The sequence below is a fragment of the Pezoporus occidentalis genome, unplaced genomic scaffold (genome assembly GCF_034315485.1).
Source record: "Pezoporus occidentalis ecotype Australia unplaced genomic scaffold, CSIRO_AGI_Poc_V1 ctg477, whole genome shotgun sequence".
NCBI lineage: Eukaryota > Metazoa > Chordata > Aves > Psittaciformes > Psittacidae > Pezoporus > Pezoporus occidentalis.
The window spans coordinates 18,023-34,669 of NW_026915810.1; the positions used below are offsets into that span (position 1 = coordinate 18,023).

The window sequence follows — 16,647 nt, forward strand, 5'->3', positions numbered from 1 at the left end:
TGCCCCAATCGCAAGTGAGGGACGGGGTGAGAAGGCGAGGCTTAGAGACAGCAGCCCAATCGTGCTGCAGGGCTGATTATAATGACAGAGAAATCAACCAATCGAAACGGAGATGGGGGTGGGAGAATTGCGATCGCCTTCTGAGCGGCGTGCAGAAAGAAGCCAATCAAACCCTTCGATACACACTGCAAGGCGGAGCCCGCCGACCGCAGCCAATCAGAGCGCTCGTTCAGCCCGTCACCGCCTTCTACCGCGCTGCCGGAGGCGGCTCCGCTTCGCGTCGCGGGCCCGGCCCGGCGCGGCCATGGAGCCCTGGGTGCGCTTCAGCGCTCAGACCCAGGCCAAGGAGCGGCTCCTCAGGTGCGGGCGGCGGCTCCCGGCTCCCCGGGGCGCCCGGCGCCGGTGCGGCCGTGCTGACCCGCGCTCTCTTGCAGGGCCGCGCAATACGCCTGTGCGCTGGCCGCGGACACGCTGCGAAGGAACGGGGCGAGCGCCGCGGCCCTGGCGAGCGTCCGGCAGCTGGAGGCGCACCTCAGCCTGGGCCGCAAGCGTGAGTGCAGCCGCGGCGGGGGGAGCGGGCCCGGGGCGGGCGGGCGGCCCCAGTGACCGGCGGTGTCCGCCCGCAGTGCTGCGCCTCGGCAGCGCCGCGGAGGCCGTGGAGGCGGCCAAGCGGGCCATGCACCTCTCGGACACGGTGCTGCGGTTCTGCGTCACCCTCGGCCACCTCAACAGGGCCTTGTACCTGGCCTGCGACAACGTGCTCTGGGCCGGCAAGAGCGGGCTCCTCCCCAGCGTGGACCAGGAGAAGTGGAGCCACCGGTCCTTCAGGTGAGGCGCTGCCCGAGGGGTCCCTCCCCGGGCCGTGCGGGCCGAGCGCCGGTGCTTCCCCCCAGCTCCCTCCCGCTGTGTCCCCAGGTATTTCCTCTTCGCGCTGGTGCTGAACCTGAGCCGCGACGCCTACGAGCTCCGCATCCTGCTGGAGCGGGAGGCGGGCGGGAAGCGAGCCAAGGGCGGGGACAGCGCGCTCCAGGCCCGGGCTGACACCCGGCTCCAGCAGCTGGGGCTGAGGCTGCAGCTCCAGCTCCGGCTCCTGCTCCGAGTGCTCCGCAAGAACCCGCCGCTGCTGCTGGACCTGGTGAGGAACCTCTGTGACCTCTTCATCCCCCTGGACAAGCTGGGGCTCTACCGGACCAGCTCCGGCTTCGTGGGGCTCTGCGGCCTCACCTCCTCTGTGCTCTCCATCCTCACCATCCTGCACCCCTGGCTCAAGCTGAAGCCTTGAGCTTTGCCACCGGGATACACGGGGTCATTCCTTGGCTGCGGTGGCTTGGACCGATGGGATGCGGTGGGAATTCTGCGCCTCCCACTGCCTGTGGTGCCAGCAAGGAATGGGAGAACTCAGTGGACCTAAACGTCGTTCTTTTCCCCATCGACTTCCCCGGCTCTTTTAGGGGGTTGATTTTCCCTTTTTCCTCTTCAGAGGGAATCTCCCAAACTGGATCCAGCCAAAAGAGCTGGAAAAGGCTCCCTGGGTGCTTCTCCCAGGCTTGAGGGAGTTAAACCATGGGGTGGGATGAGGTGGGATGTATCCAACACCCCTTTGGATGCTGCAGGGAGTGGCCACAGATGAGCCGGGCTGGATTTAGGATGCCTTGGAGCTCTATGGATTCACCCTGCTGCACCTTGCTTCCCACATATTCTCCTAGGGCTTTTCCTTGGGATGAATCCAGGTGAGGGCAGCTCCGTGCCATGATTCCCATTGTTCCCATCAGCTTGTTCTGCTGCCTCACTCGGTTTATCCATTTCACTTGGGGTTTATGGCGCTGTCCAGGGCAGGCAGCAGCATTCCGGCTGTGAGGAACGGGGCTGGGAATTCCCAGCAATGGAGACGGAAAAATGTCATGAATGGGATGAGGAGCTTTGGATTTTGAGCCTGGAATGGGGTTCAGGAAGCTCCTATGCTCCGAGGTACCCCCAGAGTGCTGTTAATAAATAGTCTGTACATGTGTTATTCCAGATATTCCCCCTGTTATTCCATACTCCCCCTTCCAATTATTCCACGTATTCCCCCCATTATTCCACATATTCCTCCTGGTTTTCCATATTCCCCCCATTATCCCAGATCCCCCCTCCAATTATTCCAGCTATTCCCTCCCCGTTATTCCACATATTCCCCCCATCTTGTTCCACATTCCCCTCTCGTTATTCCAAATCCCCCCGTTATTCCACCTATTTCCCCCATTATTCTGTATTCCTCCCATCCACATACCCCCGCATTCCCTCCTGTTATTCCAAAGATTCCCCCCCTTGATCCCAGTTACCTCCCACTTATTCCAGGTATTTTCCCCCTTGTTAGTCCACGTATTCCCCCAGTTGTTTGTATTCCCCATGCTCCTGACTCCCACCATCAACTGCCAGGATCCAGTCCTTGATCCGCTGGGGATGCTGCCCTCCAGTCCCCCATGGATCCAGTCCCTGTTCCCCTGGGATTCATCCTCCTTGGCATGCAGTCCTTGATTCCCTGCAATCCAAATCCCCCCATGGAGCCAGTCCCGAAGTCCCTGGGGATCTCCCCCCTCCACCCCCCCCGATGCTGTCCCCAATTCTCCCCATTCCCTGGATCCCTTTCCTAATCCCCTGAGGTTCCAGATTCCATTCCCTGGGATTCAGTCACTGTCCCTCTGGCATCCAGTCCCTGATCCCATGGGAATCATGGGGCCAGGAACTGGAGATGGGGACCATGAACAGGAGGCTGGGGACAACATCCAGGAGGTGGGAACAACGTCCAGGAGATGGGAGCAGTGTCCAGGAGGTGGCAGTGTCACCCGGAGGACGTGGCACCCCTCAATGCCCCATTCCAACATCCCGCCTTGGAGCCGGGTCCTTGGGGATGGCCCTGCCCCATCCATGGGGTTCACATCCTGAGGGGTGGGGGGGACCCGCTGGGATAAGAGGACCCCACACACACGATGATCCCGCATCGTCCCGCCGGCTCCTTCCTTCCCCTCCTCTGTTTTCCCGTGGTTTTCTGCCACTTTGCCTGTTTTTCCAGCGTTTCTCCCCCAAAAAAGCCCCGCTCGGGCACGTTATTTATAGCAGCCAATGGGAGGCGAAGGAGGAGGGCGAAAAACTATGGAAAAACTCCAAAAAGAGGGGAAAAAAAAAAACATCCCAGACGGAGACAGAGTCACCTTTGAGCCATGGCCATGGCGGGGGCCGGCTGCTGGATCCTCCTGCTCCCAGGTAACGGCGCCCCCAGATCCAACGGTATTTGGGGTGGGATTCGTACGGGAAGGTGCGAGCCCCAACTCAGAGGGGTTCTGGGGGGAAATCATCCCGATTTGGGGCATCTTTTGGGATGGGGGATCCCAAAATTCCTCCTGGATGTGGGGGGAGAAGCTGGATCCCACTTGGAGGAGCTGGGAAGTGGGGAAATCAATGCGGTTTGGGGGGGGAGAAAGGGCAAAACTGGGCCAAAATGGGGATGTTGCGTTGGGGGTTACCAGCCGGACACTGAGGGCACGTCCAAGAAGGGGAAACTGAGGTGGGAAAGGAGGAACTGAGGCACCCATGGGTGCTGTGTGCTGTGCTTGTGGTGCTGTATGTGGGGTGCTAGGTGCTGTATATGGGGTGCCAGTGCTGTGTATGGGGTGCTATATGTGGGGTGCTATATATGAGGTGCCAGAGCTATATGTGGGGTGCTGTATATGGGGTGCCAGTGCTATATGTGGGGTGCTATATATGAGGTGCCAGTGCTGTATGTGGGGTGCTATATATGAGGTGCCAGTGCTATATGTGGGGTGCTGTATATGGGGTGCCAGTGCTATATGTGGGGTGCTGTATATGGGGTGACAGTGCTGTATGTGGGGTGCTGTATATGGGGTGACAGTGCTGTATGTGGGGTGCTATATATGAGGTGCCAGTGCTATATATGGGGTGCCAGTGCTATATGTGGGGTACTATATATGGGGTGCAGCTGCTCCAATGCCCCCCCCCAGGATCTCCCCCTTTCCCACCCCAATCCCGGGGCTGTGACCCCACATGGGGGTCCTGAAGACCCCCCAAACCCCTCCTGCCCCCCAGGCCTGTGTGTGGGGTTCAACATCGACGTGAGCCACCCACGGCTCTTCCATGGCCCGGCCCAGGCCCAGTTTGGGTACAAGGTGCTGCAGTGGGTGAATGGCACAGAGCGGTGGTGAGTGCACCCATGGGTGCTATGGGGCGGGGGGGGGGGCGGCACCCATGGGTGTTATGGGGTGGGGATGGGGGGGCGGCCATTGTGGGGGGCTAAAGCGTCCCCAGGGAGTGGAGGTGTGGGGCAGGGCAGGGGTGGGTGTCCTGAGGGGAAAACCGAGGCAGGAAAGAGGGAAGCGAGGCAGGGAAACTTGGCGCAAAAGGGGGAAATCAGCAGGGCAAGGGGCGATGGAGGCAAAGCGCGCTCCGTGCTTCCCGGGGCAGGAATGGGGCTCTGGGGCTCCCCGGGGTCGCTCCGGGGCCGATCCCGGCATTCCCGGCCGGAGCTTGGGCCGCGCTGGCGCCGCTCCCGGGCAGCCGCAGCCGGGCGGTGCCGGGACCCTCCGTGTCCCCGCAGGCTCCTGGTGGCGGCCCCCTGGGACGGCGACCGCCGCGGGGCCGTCTACAAGTGCCACGTCGGAGCCCGCGGCGAGCCCTGCGCCAGAGCCGACCTCGGTACCGCCGCGTCCGTCGGGGGGGGGACCCTGCCCCTGGCGCCATTCCCGAGCCGCGGTGGGGCTCGGGGGCTCGGGAGGTTATCCCGGCGCTGACCCCTCGCACCCCTGTTTTCCCATAGGATCCGCAGCCCCGTGGCTCTTCCCTCTGCCCGAGCACAACATGCACTTCGGGATGACGCTGCTGGACTCTAAGGATGGGGGATTCATGGTGAGAGCTCCTTCCGAAGGGAAACTGAGGCCGGGATGTGGGTGGCTCCAAGCCACATTCCATGTGTCCCTGTGTCCCCCCACCCCGGCCAGGCTTGTGCCCCGCTTTGGTCCCAGCCGTGCGGAACCTCGATCTTCAGCACTGGCATCTGCACCCGCCTGAATGGGGACCTGCGGGCAGTGGGGACCGTGGCGCCCACGGCACAGCGTGAGTGTGGGGCTTGGGATGCGGGGTAGGACATGCAGGGATGCGCCGGTGCCAGCTCTGTCCCCCCCCACCCCACAGGCTGCTCCACGTACATGGACATCGTCATCGTCCTGGATGGCTCCAACAGCATCTACCCCTGGTACGAGGTGCAGAACTTCCTCAGCAACATCCTCAGCAAGTTCTTCATCGGGCCCGGCCAGATCCAGGTGACCCTGGGGGATCTCCAGGGCCGTGATGAGGTCCCCAGGGCCCAAATAGGGTCCTCAGGGCCTTAACAGGGTCCCAGGGCCTTGGATTGATGCCATCATCCTTAGGGCAATGCTCTTGTTCCCATGGGGATGCCACCACATGCATGTCCCCTGCATAATGTCCCCTTGTGCCAGTGTCAGCCCTGGGATGCTGGCAACATCCCTGGGGTGATGCCATTGTCACCAGGGTGCTGCTCTTGTCCCTGGGGTGATGCCAGAGTGCCCAGCATGATGCTGTTGTCTCTGTGCCAATGTCACCCCTGGGATGATACCATCATCCCCATAGTGATACCACCCATCCCTGCAGTGGTGCCATTGTCCTCAGGGCACTGCTGTTGTCCCGGGGGGATGCCACCATTCCCGGGATGATGTCCCTGTCCCCTGGCACAGGTCGGGGTGCTGCAGTATGGGGAGCTGGCGGTGCACGAGTGGGACCTGGACCGGTTCCACACGGTGGAGGACGTGGTGGCTGCGGCCAAGAACATCAGCAGGCAGGAGGGCAGGGAGACGCGCACGGCGCTCGCCATCCGGCAGGCATGGTGCGGGACTGGGAATGGGAGCTGGAATGGGGCTGGGATCTGGAATGGGATTGGATCTGGATCCGGGATTGGATCTGGATCCGGAATTGGACTGGGGTCAGAGCTGGGCTCTGGTAGTAGGAACTGGGTGAGGATTGGGGTCATTGTTGGGTTAGAAATGGGATGAGAAATGGGGTTGGGGTCACGATCAGGGTGAGGGTTGGGACTGGGGTTGGGATCAGGGTCAGAATCGAGATTGAGATTTGAGTTGGGGCTGGGATTTGGATCAGGATTGGGAGTGGGGGTGAAATTTGGATCAGGAATAGTATTGAAGTCAAGATCAGGGTCAGGACTGGGATCAAGATTTGAGTCAGGGTGGGGATTTGGATCAGGATCGGGGTGGGATAAGGGTTGGGATTGAGATTGGGATCAAGTTGGGATCATGGTTGGGATGAGTCAGTCTTGCAGATTGGGATCGGGCTCAGGGCTGGGATCAGGATCAGGCTGAGGTTCAGGACTGGGATCAGCCCCTGTCCTCCCCCCCCAGCACGGCTGCGTTCAGCGCGGAGCGGGGGGGGCGCGCAGATGCCACGCGCCTGCTCATCGTGGTGACAGACGGGGAGTCCCACGACGGGGAGGAGCTGCCCGAGGCGCTGTGGGAGTGCGAGCGCCGCAACATCACCCGCTACGCCATCGCCGTGAGTGCCCCCCTCCTGCATCCCACTGCATCCTCATCCTGCATCCCACCTGCATCCCCATCCTGCATTCCCATCCTGCATCCCACCTGCATCCCCATCCTGCATCCCCATCCTGCATCCCACCTGCATCCCCATCCCACCTGCATCCCCATCCCACTGCATCCCCATCCTGCATCCCACCTGCATCCCCATCCCACTGCATCCCCATCCTGCCTCCCCATCCTGCTGCATCCCCATCCTACATCCCACCTGCATCCCCATGCTGCATCCCCATCCTGCATCCCCATCCTGCTGCATCCCCATCCTACATCCCACCTGCATCCCCATCCTGCATCCCCATCCTGCATCCCACCTGCATCCCCATCCTGCATCCCCATCCTGCATCCCACCTGCATCCCCACCCTGCATCTCCATCCTGCATCCCACCTGCATCCCCATCCCACCTGCATCCCCATCCCACTGCATCCCCATCCTGCATCCCACCTGCATCCCCATCCCACTGCATCCCCATCCTGCATCCCACCTGCAACCCCATCCTGCTGCATCCCCATCCTGTGTCCCACTGCCTCTGCTCCTGCATCCTGGCTGGTATCCCTGCCCTGCTTCCACCACTGGGATCCTCATCCCACTGCATGTGGTCCTGCATCCCACATCCCACTCCATCCCCATCCTGCTGCATTCCCATCCCACATCCACCACCAGGATCCCCATCCCCATCCCACTGCATCCCCATCCCACATCCTGGCTGCATCCCCAACCTGCTGCATCCCCATCCCATATCCTGCTGCATCCCTGTCCTGCCTCCAACACCGGGATCCCCATCCTGTATCCACTCCTACATCCTGGCTGCATCCCTGTCCTGCATCCTGGCTGTATCCTCATCCCACTGCATCCCCATCCTTCAGCCTGGCTGCATGCACTCCCTCATCCCAACTGAATCCCCTTCCTGCATCCCACTGCATCCCCATCCCACATCCCAACTGAATCTCCATCCTGCATCCCACCTGCATCCAGTCTCGCATCCTGACTGAATCCCCATCCCCATCCTGCTGCATCCACTCCCACATCCACCACTGGGATCCTCATCCCGCATCCTGCTGCATCCACTCCTGCCAGGTCCTGGGCCACTACCTGCGCCGGCAGCAGGATCCCGAGGATTTCATCCGGGAGATCAAGTCCATCGCCAGTGACCCGGATGAGAAATACTTCTTCAATGTGAGCGACGAGGCCGCCCTCAACGACATCGTGGATGCACTGGGAGACCGCATCTTCAGCCTGGAAGGTGCCGTGGGGCTGAATCGGGGATGGGATCCCCGGGAGGCTGCGGGCAACCAGCTGGAATCACACCTGGGATCAACCCAAGTCCCATGAGGAGCAGCTGAGGGACCTGGGGGGTTCAGATGGAGAAGAGAAGGCTCAGGGGGACCTTATTGCTCCCTACAACTGCCTGACATGAGGATGGAGCCAGGAGAGGGGTGGGCTCTAATCCCGAGGGATGGGACAAAAGGAAACAGCCTCAAGCTGCACCAGGAGAGGTTTAGATGGAGATTGAGAAGAGTTTATCCACCCAGAGAGTGGTCAGGGATTGATCAGTGCTGGAGTCGCCATCCCTGGAAGTGTTCCCAAGCCGTGTCCATTACTGCCATGGGTTAGTGCTGGGGAGCAGTTGGACTGGATGATCTTGAAGCTCTTTCCCACCCTGCCTGATTCCATGATTCCAGTCCCATCTCCTTCTCCCTTCCCAGGCACCCACGGGTACAATGAGAGCTCCTTTGAGCTGGAGATGTCCCAGATCGGTTTCTCCATCCACCCCCTGGAGGTGAGGCTGTTGGGATGGGCAGGATCCGGCTCCGGGAAAGGGCTGGAGCAGGATTTGTGGAAGTGGAAAACAGTCCTCAGCCCATCCCGGGGCTGTGCATCCCTGTCATGGTAGGGTCTGGGGACAATGAGGCATCGCCATACACGTGGTGTCCTCGAGGCATGACACGCGCTTCCTCCCAAGCTCCCAGCATCATATCCCATGTTTCCACCTCCAGGATGGGATCCTCTTTGGCATGGTGGGGGCCTACGACTGGGACGGGGCCGTGCTGGAGGAGAGCCGGCGGGGCCGCATTGTCCCACCTAGGAAAGCCTTCCAGAAGGAATTCCCCCTGGAGCTGAAGAATCACGCAGCTTATTTGGGTATGGGGGCAGGGAGACATCCCGAGGGATGCACCGTGTCCCAGGGATGTGGGGCAAATGGGGGTTCAGCAGCAATTAAAGGATGCTCAGTGTACCCAGGGTGCTCTGTGTCCCTGGGATGCTCAGTACCCTGGGATGTTCAATGCCCCAAGGATGCTCAGTGTCCCTGGGATGTTCAATGCCCCTGGGATGCTCAGTACCTCTGGGATGCTCAATGCCACCAGGATACCCTGTGTCCCTCGGATGCTCAGTACCCTGGGATGTTCAATGCCCCAAGGATGCTCAGTGTCCCTGGGATGCTCAGTACCTCTGGGATGCTCAGTGCCACCAGGATGCCCGGTGTCCCTGGGATGCTCCCTGTCCCCAGGATGCCCGGTGTCCCTGGGATGCTCGATGTCCTCAGGATGCCCTGTGTCCCTGGGATGCTCGATGTCCTCAGGATGCCCTGTGTCCCTGGGATGCTCGATGTCCTCAGGATGCCCGGTGTCCCTGGGATGCTCGATGTCCCCAGGATGCCCTGTGTCCCTGGGATGCTTGAAACCATGGGACGCTCAATGCCACTGGGACACTTGGTACCCACTGCCTTTTGGGGACCCAGTCTTCCCAGGGATGCCACCACCATGCTGTGTCCCCGCTCCAGGTTACGCTGTGTCCTCACTGCGGCTGCCGGGGGGGCAGCAGCTCTACGTGGCCGGAGCCCCTCGCTTCCAGCACAAGGGCAAGGTCATCCTCTTCCATATGGACACCATGGGGGCCATGATGGTGGTGCAGGCGCTGACAGGGGAGCAGGTAGGGGCTGTGTGGGGCAGGGGAGGGGGGCTCATGGCAGCCCCGGCCTGACCCAGCCCTGCTGCACCCCCAGATAGGCTCCTACTTCGGGAGCGAGGTCTGTGCCCTGGACGTGGATGGGGACGGTGCCACCGATGTGCTGCTGGTGGCGGCTCCCATGTACCTGGGGGAGCAGAGCAGGGAGATGGGGCGGGTGTACCTGTACACGGTGGGGCAGGTGAGGGGTGCAGTGGGATTGGAGGGGATGTAATGGGACTGGGGGGGGTGCAGTGGGATTGGAGGGGATGTAATGGAATTTGGAGGGATGCAGTGGGATTGAGGGGGATGCAGTGGGATTGGGGAGGATGCAGTGTGATTTGGGGGGGATGCAATGGGATTGGGGAGGATGCAATGGGATTTGGGGGGATGCAGTGGGATTGGGGGGATGTAATGGGATTGTGGAGGATGCAATGGGATTGGGGGATGCAATGGGATTGAGGGGGATGCAATGGGATTGGGGAGGATGCAATGGAATTTTGGGGGGGATGCAGTGGGATTGGGGGGATGCAATGAGATTGAGGGGGATGTAATGGGATTGGGGAGGATGCAATGGAATTTAGGGGGATGCAGTGGGATTGGGGGGATGCAATGGGATTGGGGAGGATGCAATGGAATTTGGAGGGATGCAGTGGGATTGAGGGGGATGCAGTGGGATTGGGGAGGATGCAGTGGGATTTGGGGGGGATGCAATGGAATTTGGGGGGATGCAATGGGATTGGAGGGATGCAATGGGATTGGGGAGGATGCAATGGAATTTGGGGGGATGCAGTGGGATTGGGGGGATGTAATGGGATTGTGGAGGATGCAATGGGATTGGGGATGCAATGGGATTGAGGGGGATGCAATGGGATTGGGGAGGATGCAATGGAATTTTGGGGGGGATGCAGTGGGATTGGGGGATGCAATGGGATTGAGGGGGATGCAATGGGATTGGGGAGGATGCAATGGAATTTGGGGGGGGATGCAGTGGGATTGGGGGATGCAATGAGATTGAGGGGGATGTAATGGGACTGGGGAGGATGCAATGGAATTTAGGGGGATGCAGTGGGATTGGGGGGATGCAATGGGATTGAGGAGGATGCAATGGAATTTGGAGGGATGCAGTGGGATTGAGGGCGATGCAGTGGGATTGGGGAGGATGCAGTGGGATTTGGAGGAGATGCAATGGAATTTGGGGGGATGCAATGGGATTGGGGGGATGCAATGGGATTGGGGAGGATGCAATGGAATTTGGGGGGATGCAGTGGGATTGGGGGGATGTAATGGGATTTGGGGGGGATGCAGTGGGATTGGGGGGATGCAATGGGATTGGGGAGGACGCAATGGGATTGGGGAGGATGCAATGGAATTTGAGGGGATGCAATGGGATTGGGGGAATGCAATGGGATTGGGGGGATGCAATGGGATTGAGGGGGATGTAATGGGATTGGGGAGGATGCAATGGGATTGGGGGATGCAATGGAATTGAGGGGGATGCAATGGGATTGGGGAGGATGCAATGGAATTTGGGGGGGGATGCAGTGGGATTGGGGGGATGTAATGGGATTGGGGAGGATGCAATGGGATTGGGGGATGCAATGGAATTGAGGGGGATGCAATGGGATTGGGGGAATGCAATGGGATTGGGGGGATGCAATGGGATTGAGGGGGATGTAATGGGATTGGGGAGGATGCAATGGGATTGGGGGATGCAATGGAATTGAGGGGGATGCAATGGGATTGGGGAGGATGCAATGGAATTTGGGGGGGGATGCAGTGGGATTGGGGGGATGTAATGGGATTGGGGAGGATGCAATGGGATTGGGGGATGCAATGGAATTGAGGGGGATGCAATGGGATTGGGGAGGATGCAATGGAATTTGGGGGGGGATGCAGTGGGATTGGGGGGATGCAATGGGATTGGGGAGGATGCAATGGAATTTGGGGGGATGCAGTGGGATTGGGGGGATGCAATGGGATCTGGGGGGGATGCAGTGGGATTGGGGGGATGCAATGGGATTGGGGGATGCAATGGAATTGAGGGGGATGCAATGGGATTGGGGAGGATGCAATGGAATTTGGGGGGGTGCAGTGGGATTGGGGGGATGCAATGGGATCTGGGGGGGATGCAGTGGGATTAGGGGTATGCAATGGAATTTGAGGGGATGCAATGGGATTGGGGGCAGGATGTGGGGGGGATCCATCGCCCAGGGGCTCCCCTGTCCCCCTCCGCCTCCCGGTGCTCCCGCGGGTACGAAGGCCGCGCCGTGCCCCGCAGCGGCTCCTGGCCCCCGCCGGGACCCTGCTCGCCGGGCCGAGGCCGCAGGATTCCCGCTTCGGGTACTCCATGGCCGCGGTCCCGGACCTCAACCACGACGGCTTCAACGACGCTGCGGTGGGGGCGCCGCTGGAGGACGGGCACCGCGGCGCGGTCTACATCTACCACGGGGCGGCGGGGACCCTCCTGCCCCAGTACAAGCAGGTGGGGCGGGGGCAGGAACCGGGGCGGGGCGGGGGAGCACAGCCTCGTACGAGCCAGCGGTCCCTCGTCCCGCAGCGCATCGAGGCGGCGGCGCTGGCTCCCAGCCTCAGCTACTTCGGGCGCAGCGTGGACGGGCGGCGGGACACGGACGGGGACGGGCTGGTGGCCCTGGCCGTGGGCGCGCAGGGGGCGGCCGTGCTGCTGCGGTGAGTGCTGGGCGCGGGGCAGGGCTGCGGGTCCCGGCCCCCGCGGAGCCCCCACCCCGGGACGGGCGTTGCAGGTCCCGCCGGATCGTGCGGGTGACGGCGTCGCTGCGCGTGGAGCCTCCGGCCATCAGCGTCACGCAGCGGAGCTGCAGCCGCGGCGGAGCCGCCGCCGTTTGCCTCCGCGCCCGCCTCTGCCTCCGCGCCTCGGAGCGCGCCCGCGGCCGGGCCCAGAGCGGCTTCCGTGAGTGCGGCGGTGGGGGCGGCCACGGGGGGGCTGGAGCATCCCTGGGGTGTCCGTGGAGCATCCCTGGGGTGTCTGTGGAGCATCCTAGGGGTGTCCATTGGGCATCCTAGGGGTGTCCATTGGGCATCCCAGGGGTGTCCGTGGGGCATCCCAGGGGTGTCCTTGGAGCATCCTAGGGGTGTCCGTGGAGCATCCCAGGAGGTCCTGGAGAAGCCTTGGGTGTCCCTGAGCAATCCCAGGTGACCTTGGAGCATCCCATGAGCATCCCAGGGTGTTCCTGGAGCATCTCTGGAGTATCCCAGTTGTTCCTGGAGCATCCCAGGGTGTCTCTTGAACATCCCAGGCTGTTCCTAGAGAATCCCTGGACCACCCCAGGGTGTCTCCACAGCACCCCAGTGCTATCCCCACAGCCCCACGTGCTACCCCAGGGATATCCCATCCCTATGGGTGATGCCATCTCATCCCGGTGCAGGGCTCCAGTACAACATATCCCTGGAGGAAGGGACCCCAGCTAGGGCTATCTTCGACTCAGGGGCACGGCGCCTGCTGCAGCAGCACCTCGAGCTGTGGCCGGAGCAGCCAAGCTGCCTCCGCTTCCCATTCCATGTCCTGGTGAGCCCCTGGAGCATCCCGGGTGCCCCTGGGGCGTTCTGAGTGTCCCTGGAACATCTCTGGTGTTCCTGGAGGATCCCATAGCACCAGGGCCTCACTGGGGCCCACTCATCCTCCCCAGGACACCACGGACTATCTGCGCCCCGTCAGCATCACTGTCAGCTTCGCCATGGCTGATCCCAGTGGACCAGTGCTGGATGATGCATCACCCACCACCATCCGGAAGCTGGTGGGTGCTGGGATCCTTCCCAGGATCCTTCCCCCCCTCTTGGCATCGGGAATCACACCCGGCTCCTTCCAGATCCCCTTCTTCAAGGAGTGTGGGGAGGACAATGAGTGCGTCACCGACCTGGTGCTCAAGGCCACCATGGACATCGTGGGCTCCAGGTATGGGGGTCCCCGGGGTGTCCCCAGGACTGAGCTGTGCTCTGGGGCTGTGACCACTCTGGGTGCTGCAGGGAGAGCCCCCACGTCCTGCGCAGGGGCAGGAGGAAGGTGCTGGTGGACGTGGTGCTGGAGAACAGGGAGGAGAACGCCTACAATGCCAGCCTGGAGCTCCGCTACTCCGGCAACCTCCACTTCTCCAGCCTCACGCTCCAGGTACGGGGTCCCCCCCATGACTTGGGAGATGGGGTCCCTTTGGTCCCAAATGGGTCCTTCAACCCATCCTGGGTGGGAGATGGGGATCCCTGCGGCTCTGGACCACCCCCCCACCCCCCCCCAGCCATAGGTGACATGTGTGTCCCCACGGCAGGACCCCAGCCCAGTGAAGCTGGAATGCTGGGCACTGCCGGGACACCGCCGGCTCTGCAGCGTTGGGTACCCCGTGTTCCTCTCATTGGCCAAGGTAGGGGACAGGGGAACACCCCCCAGAGCACCCATCGCACCCCATTGCCACCCATTGCTACCCCATTGCCACTCATTGCCACTCACTGCCACCCATTGCCACCCCTTTCGACCCCATTGCCAGTCATTACCACCCATTACCACCCCATTGCCACCCACTGCCACCCATTGCCACCCCATTGCCACCCATCCCCACCCCATTGTTGCCACCCCATTGCCACTCATTGCCACCCACTGCCACCCCATTGCCACCCATAGCTCTCCTTTACCCTGGAGCTGGAGTTCAGCTGCTCCGTGCTCCTGGACCGAGCCAATGTCACCCTGGAGGCCACCAGGTAGGAGCAGGGTGCTGGGGGCTGCACCCATAGCAGCGGTATTGGGGGTGTCCTCAGGGTCCTCCCTCACTCTCCCTCCATCCAGTGACAGCTCCGAGGCCAGGCAGGAGGACAACGTGGTCCAGCTCTCGGTGCCCATCCGCTACCAGCCCGACCTCTTCCTCTCCACGTAGGAGACATGGAGCAGGGATCAACTGGGGGGAGTTTTATGGCACTGGGGGTGTTTATGGTGGATCCAATCCCATCTCATCCCACAGTGATTCCAACCTGCGCCGTTACGAGATTCACCCACCCAGCACCTTCCCCCATGGTCCTGGCCCAGAATTCCGGACCACGGTGAAGGTGGGATATGGGGTATGGGGGGCGGGATATGGAGGTGCGGGATATGGGGATGCAGGATCTGGGGGTGTGGGATATGGGGATACAAGATATAGGGGTGTGCGATATGGGGATGCAGAATATGAGGATGCAGGATACAGGGGTCTGGGAAACAGGGATGTGGGATGCAGGATACAGGGGTGCAGGATACAGGGATGCAGGATACAGGGGTGTGGGATGTGGGGATGCAGGATACAGGGGTGTGGGATGTGGGGATACAGGATATAGGGATGCAGGATACAGGGGTGTGGGATGTGGGGATGCAGGATACAGGGATGCAGGATACAGGGATGCAGGATACAGGGGTGTGGGATGTGAGGATGCAGGATACAGGGATGCAGGATACAGGGATGCAGCATACAGGGGTGTGGGATGCGGGATACGGAGCAGTGCGGGGGGGTCTCACCCCATTCCCCCCCAGGTGCAGAACCTCGGGTGCTTCCCGGTGCGGGGCCTGTCCCTGCGCCTGTCCCTGCCCGCGCTGGGCCCGCGCCGGGTCCCGCTCCTGCCGGTCACCCGCGTCCTGACCCACAACGTGAGTCCTGCGGGGGGGCGCGCGGGGGTCCCTGCACCCGCTGCGGCTGAGCCCGTGTGTCCCCCCCAGGCCACCTGCGTGCTGCGGACCCCCCCCGAGGGCACGGCCGCGGTGGTGCCGGTGCAGCCCGAGGACCTGCAGCGCGTGGAGCAGCTGGTGAGAGGCGGGGGACGCAGCGCATCTCCCCCCCCCAGCACCCCCAGACCCCCTCACTCCGTGTCCCCCCCAGGACTGCACCAACGCCTGGTGCCAGGAGCTCAGCTGCCGCCTGGGGCCGCTGCACCGCGGGGACGAGGTCTCGGTCCACATCCTGCGCAGCATCCACACCGCGTTCTTCCATGGGGTGAGGGGTGCTGGGGGGATATGGGTGACGGGGGAGGATATGAGGTGAAGGCGGATATGGGGTGCTGGGGGATATGGGGTGATGGGGGATATCGGGTGCTGGGGAGGATATGGAGGTGCTGGGGGATATGAGGGTGATGGGTGAGGATATGAGGTGGGACCATTCCATCCCATCCCGTTTCGTTTCCCCCCAAGGCTCCATTCCGCAGTGTGCGGGTGCTCAGCAGTGCCTGGCTGCAGGTCCCGCCCAGCAGCGCTCTGGTGCTGGAGGAGGGGGCGCAGCGCAGGGAGGTAGGAGCCCCCCCAGACCCCGCACCCAGGCCGGGGTGCAGGTGGCAGGGAGCACCCCCTCTTATTCCCACTTTCTCCCTGTGGCTCCTCCCTCGTCCTGCAGATGGTGCTGGAAATCCTGCAGGGGAAGCGGGTGCCAGTATCCCTCTGGATCCTGGTGGGCAGCGTCCTGGGGGGGCTGCTCCTCCTGGCGCTCATCATCTTCTGCCTCTGGAAGGTGAGATGGGGCCGAGGGACACTCTGTCCTTCATTGCCCTGCTCCCTCCATCCTCACCCTCCACCCTCTCCTTCTCTCCCCCAGCTCGGCTTCTTCACCCGCAAGAAGCCCCCCAAGGAGGAGGAGGAGGAGGAGACGCAGTGAGGGCAGGAGGGGCCCCTGGCACCCAGCACCGTGGCCTTGGGGACCACCAGGGGCTCGGGACTCTGCCCCCCCCAACCTCGGCTCCATCCTTGCGGAGGGCAATGCCTCCGCCGGGGCTGGATTGTGCTGGCACTGGGATGCAGCCACGAGAGGTCGGGAGAAGGAGGAAGGAGCCCCCCAAGTGTCACCTGAAGGGTCGTGGAGGTGGGGAAAAAGGGGGGAGCAGTGGGTGGGAAGGAGCAGCACCACCAATAAAGCTCAGCTCTGCGGAGGTGCTCAATGCTGGTACCCGGGATGCTGGAGTGCTGGGACCCAAACCACCCCCCTCTGCCCAGGGTGTCTGACAGCACCATGGAGTGATGGTGAGCACAAGGGGGGGTGGTGGTGTAAAAGTCAAATATGAATGAAACGGCACAGAAATTGGCGGGGGGGGGGAAGCCCAACAGGATGAATGTCC

At 62.0% G+C, this 16,647-nt stretch overlaps 2 protein-coding genes across 6 annotated transcripts; both read left to right on the top strand.

Moving 5' to 3' along the window:
- The first annotated feature begins 277 nt into the window (after positions 1-277).
- PEX11B (peroxisomal biogenesis factor 11 beta) lies at positions 278-2,011 on the top strand. Its single transcript, XM_062636256.1, has 4 exons — positions 278-360; positions 435-550; positions 627-828; positions 916-2,011. Exons 1-4 carry the CDS (start codon positions 305-307, stop codon positions 1,280-1,282), a joined length of 741 nt encoding a protein of 246 aa, XP_062492240.1. The 5' UTR covers positions 278-304; the 3' UTR covers positions 1,283-2,011.
- Positions 2,012-2,788: 777 nt separating this feature from the next.
- Positions 2,789-16,457, top strand: ITGA10 (integrin subunit alpha 10). Of its 5 annotated transcripts, XM_062636257.1 has the most exons (30): positions 2,796-3,243; positions 4,084-4,195; positions 4,592-4,689; positions 4,811-4,899; positions 4,992-5,106; positions 5,185-5,312; positions 5,745-5,893; positions 6,420-6,570; positions 7,687-7,852; positions 8,316-8,389; positions 8,607-8,751; positions 9,392-9,540; positions 9,614-9,757; positions 11,837-12,040; positions 12,116-12,246; positions 12,321-12,487; positions 12,963-13,102; positions 13,224-13,331; positions 13,404-13,489; positions 13,561-13,702; positions 13,857-13,949; positions 14,207-14,283; positions 14,369-14,452; positions 14,541-14,625; positions 15,083-15,196; positions 15,266-15,352; positions 15,426-15,539; positions 15,734-15,829; positions 15,933-16,046; positions 16,131-16,457. In XM_062636257.1, the coding sequence occupies exons 1-30, from the start codon at positions 3,201-3,203 to the stop codon at positions 16,188-16,190; spliced, it is 3,465 nt and encodes a 1,154-aa protein (XP_062492241.1). In that variant the 5' UTR covers positions 2,796-3,200; the 3' UTR covers positions 16,191-16,457. The 5 variants fall into 5 exon arrangements, 4 of the variants coding, with proteins under 4 accessions (XP_062492243.1, XP_062492242.1, XP_062492241.1 ...); XM_062636259.1 differs by lacking the exon at positions 9,614-9,757 and having other exon boundaries at positions 2,793-3,243; XM_062636258.1 differs by lacking the exon at positions 15,426-15,539 and having other exon boundaries at positions 2,794-3,243.
- Positions 16,458-16,647: the final 190 nt, after the last annotated feature.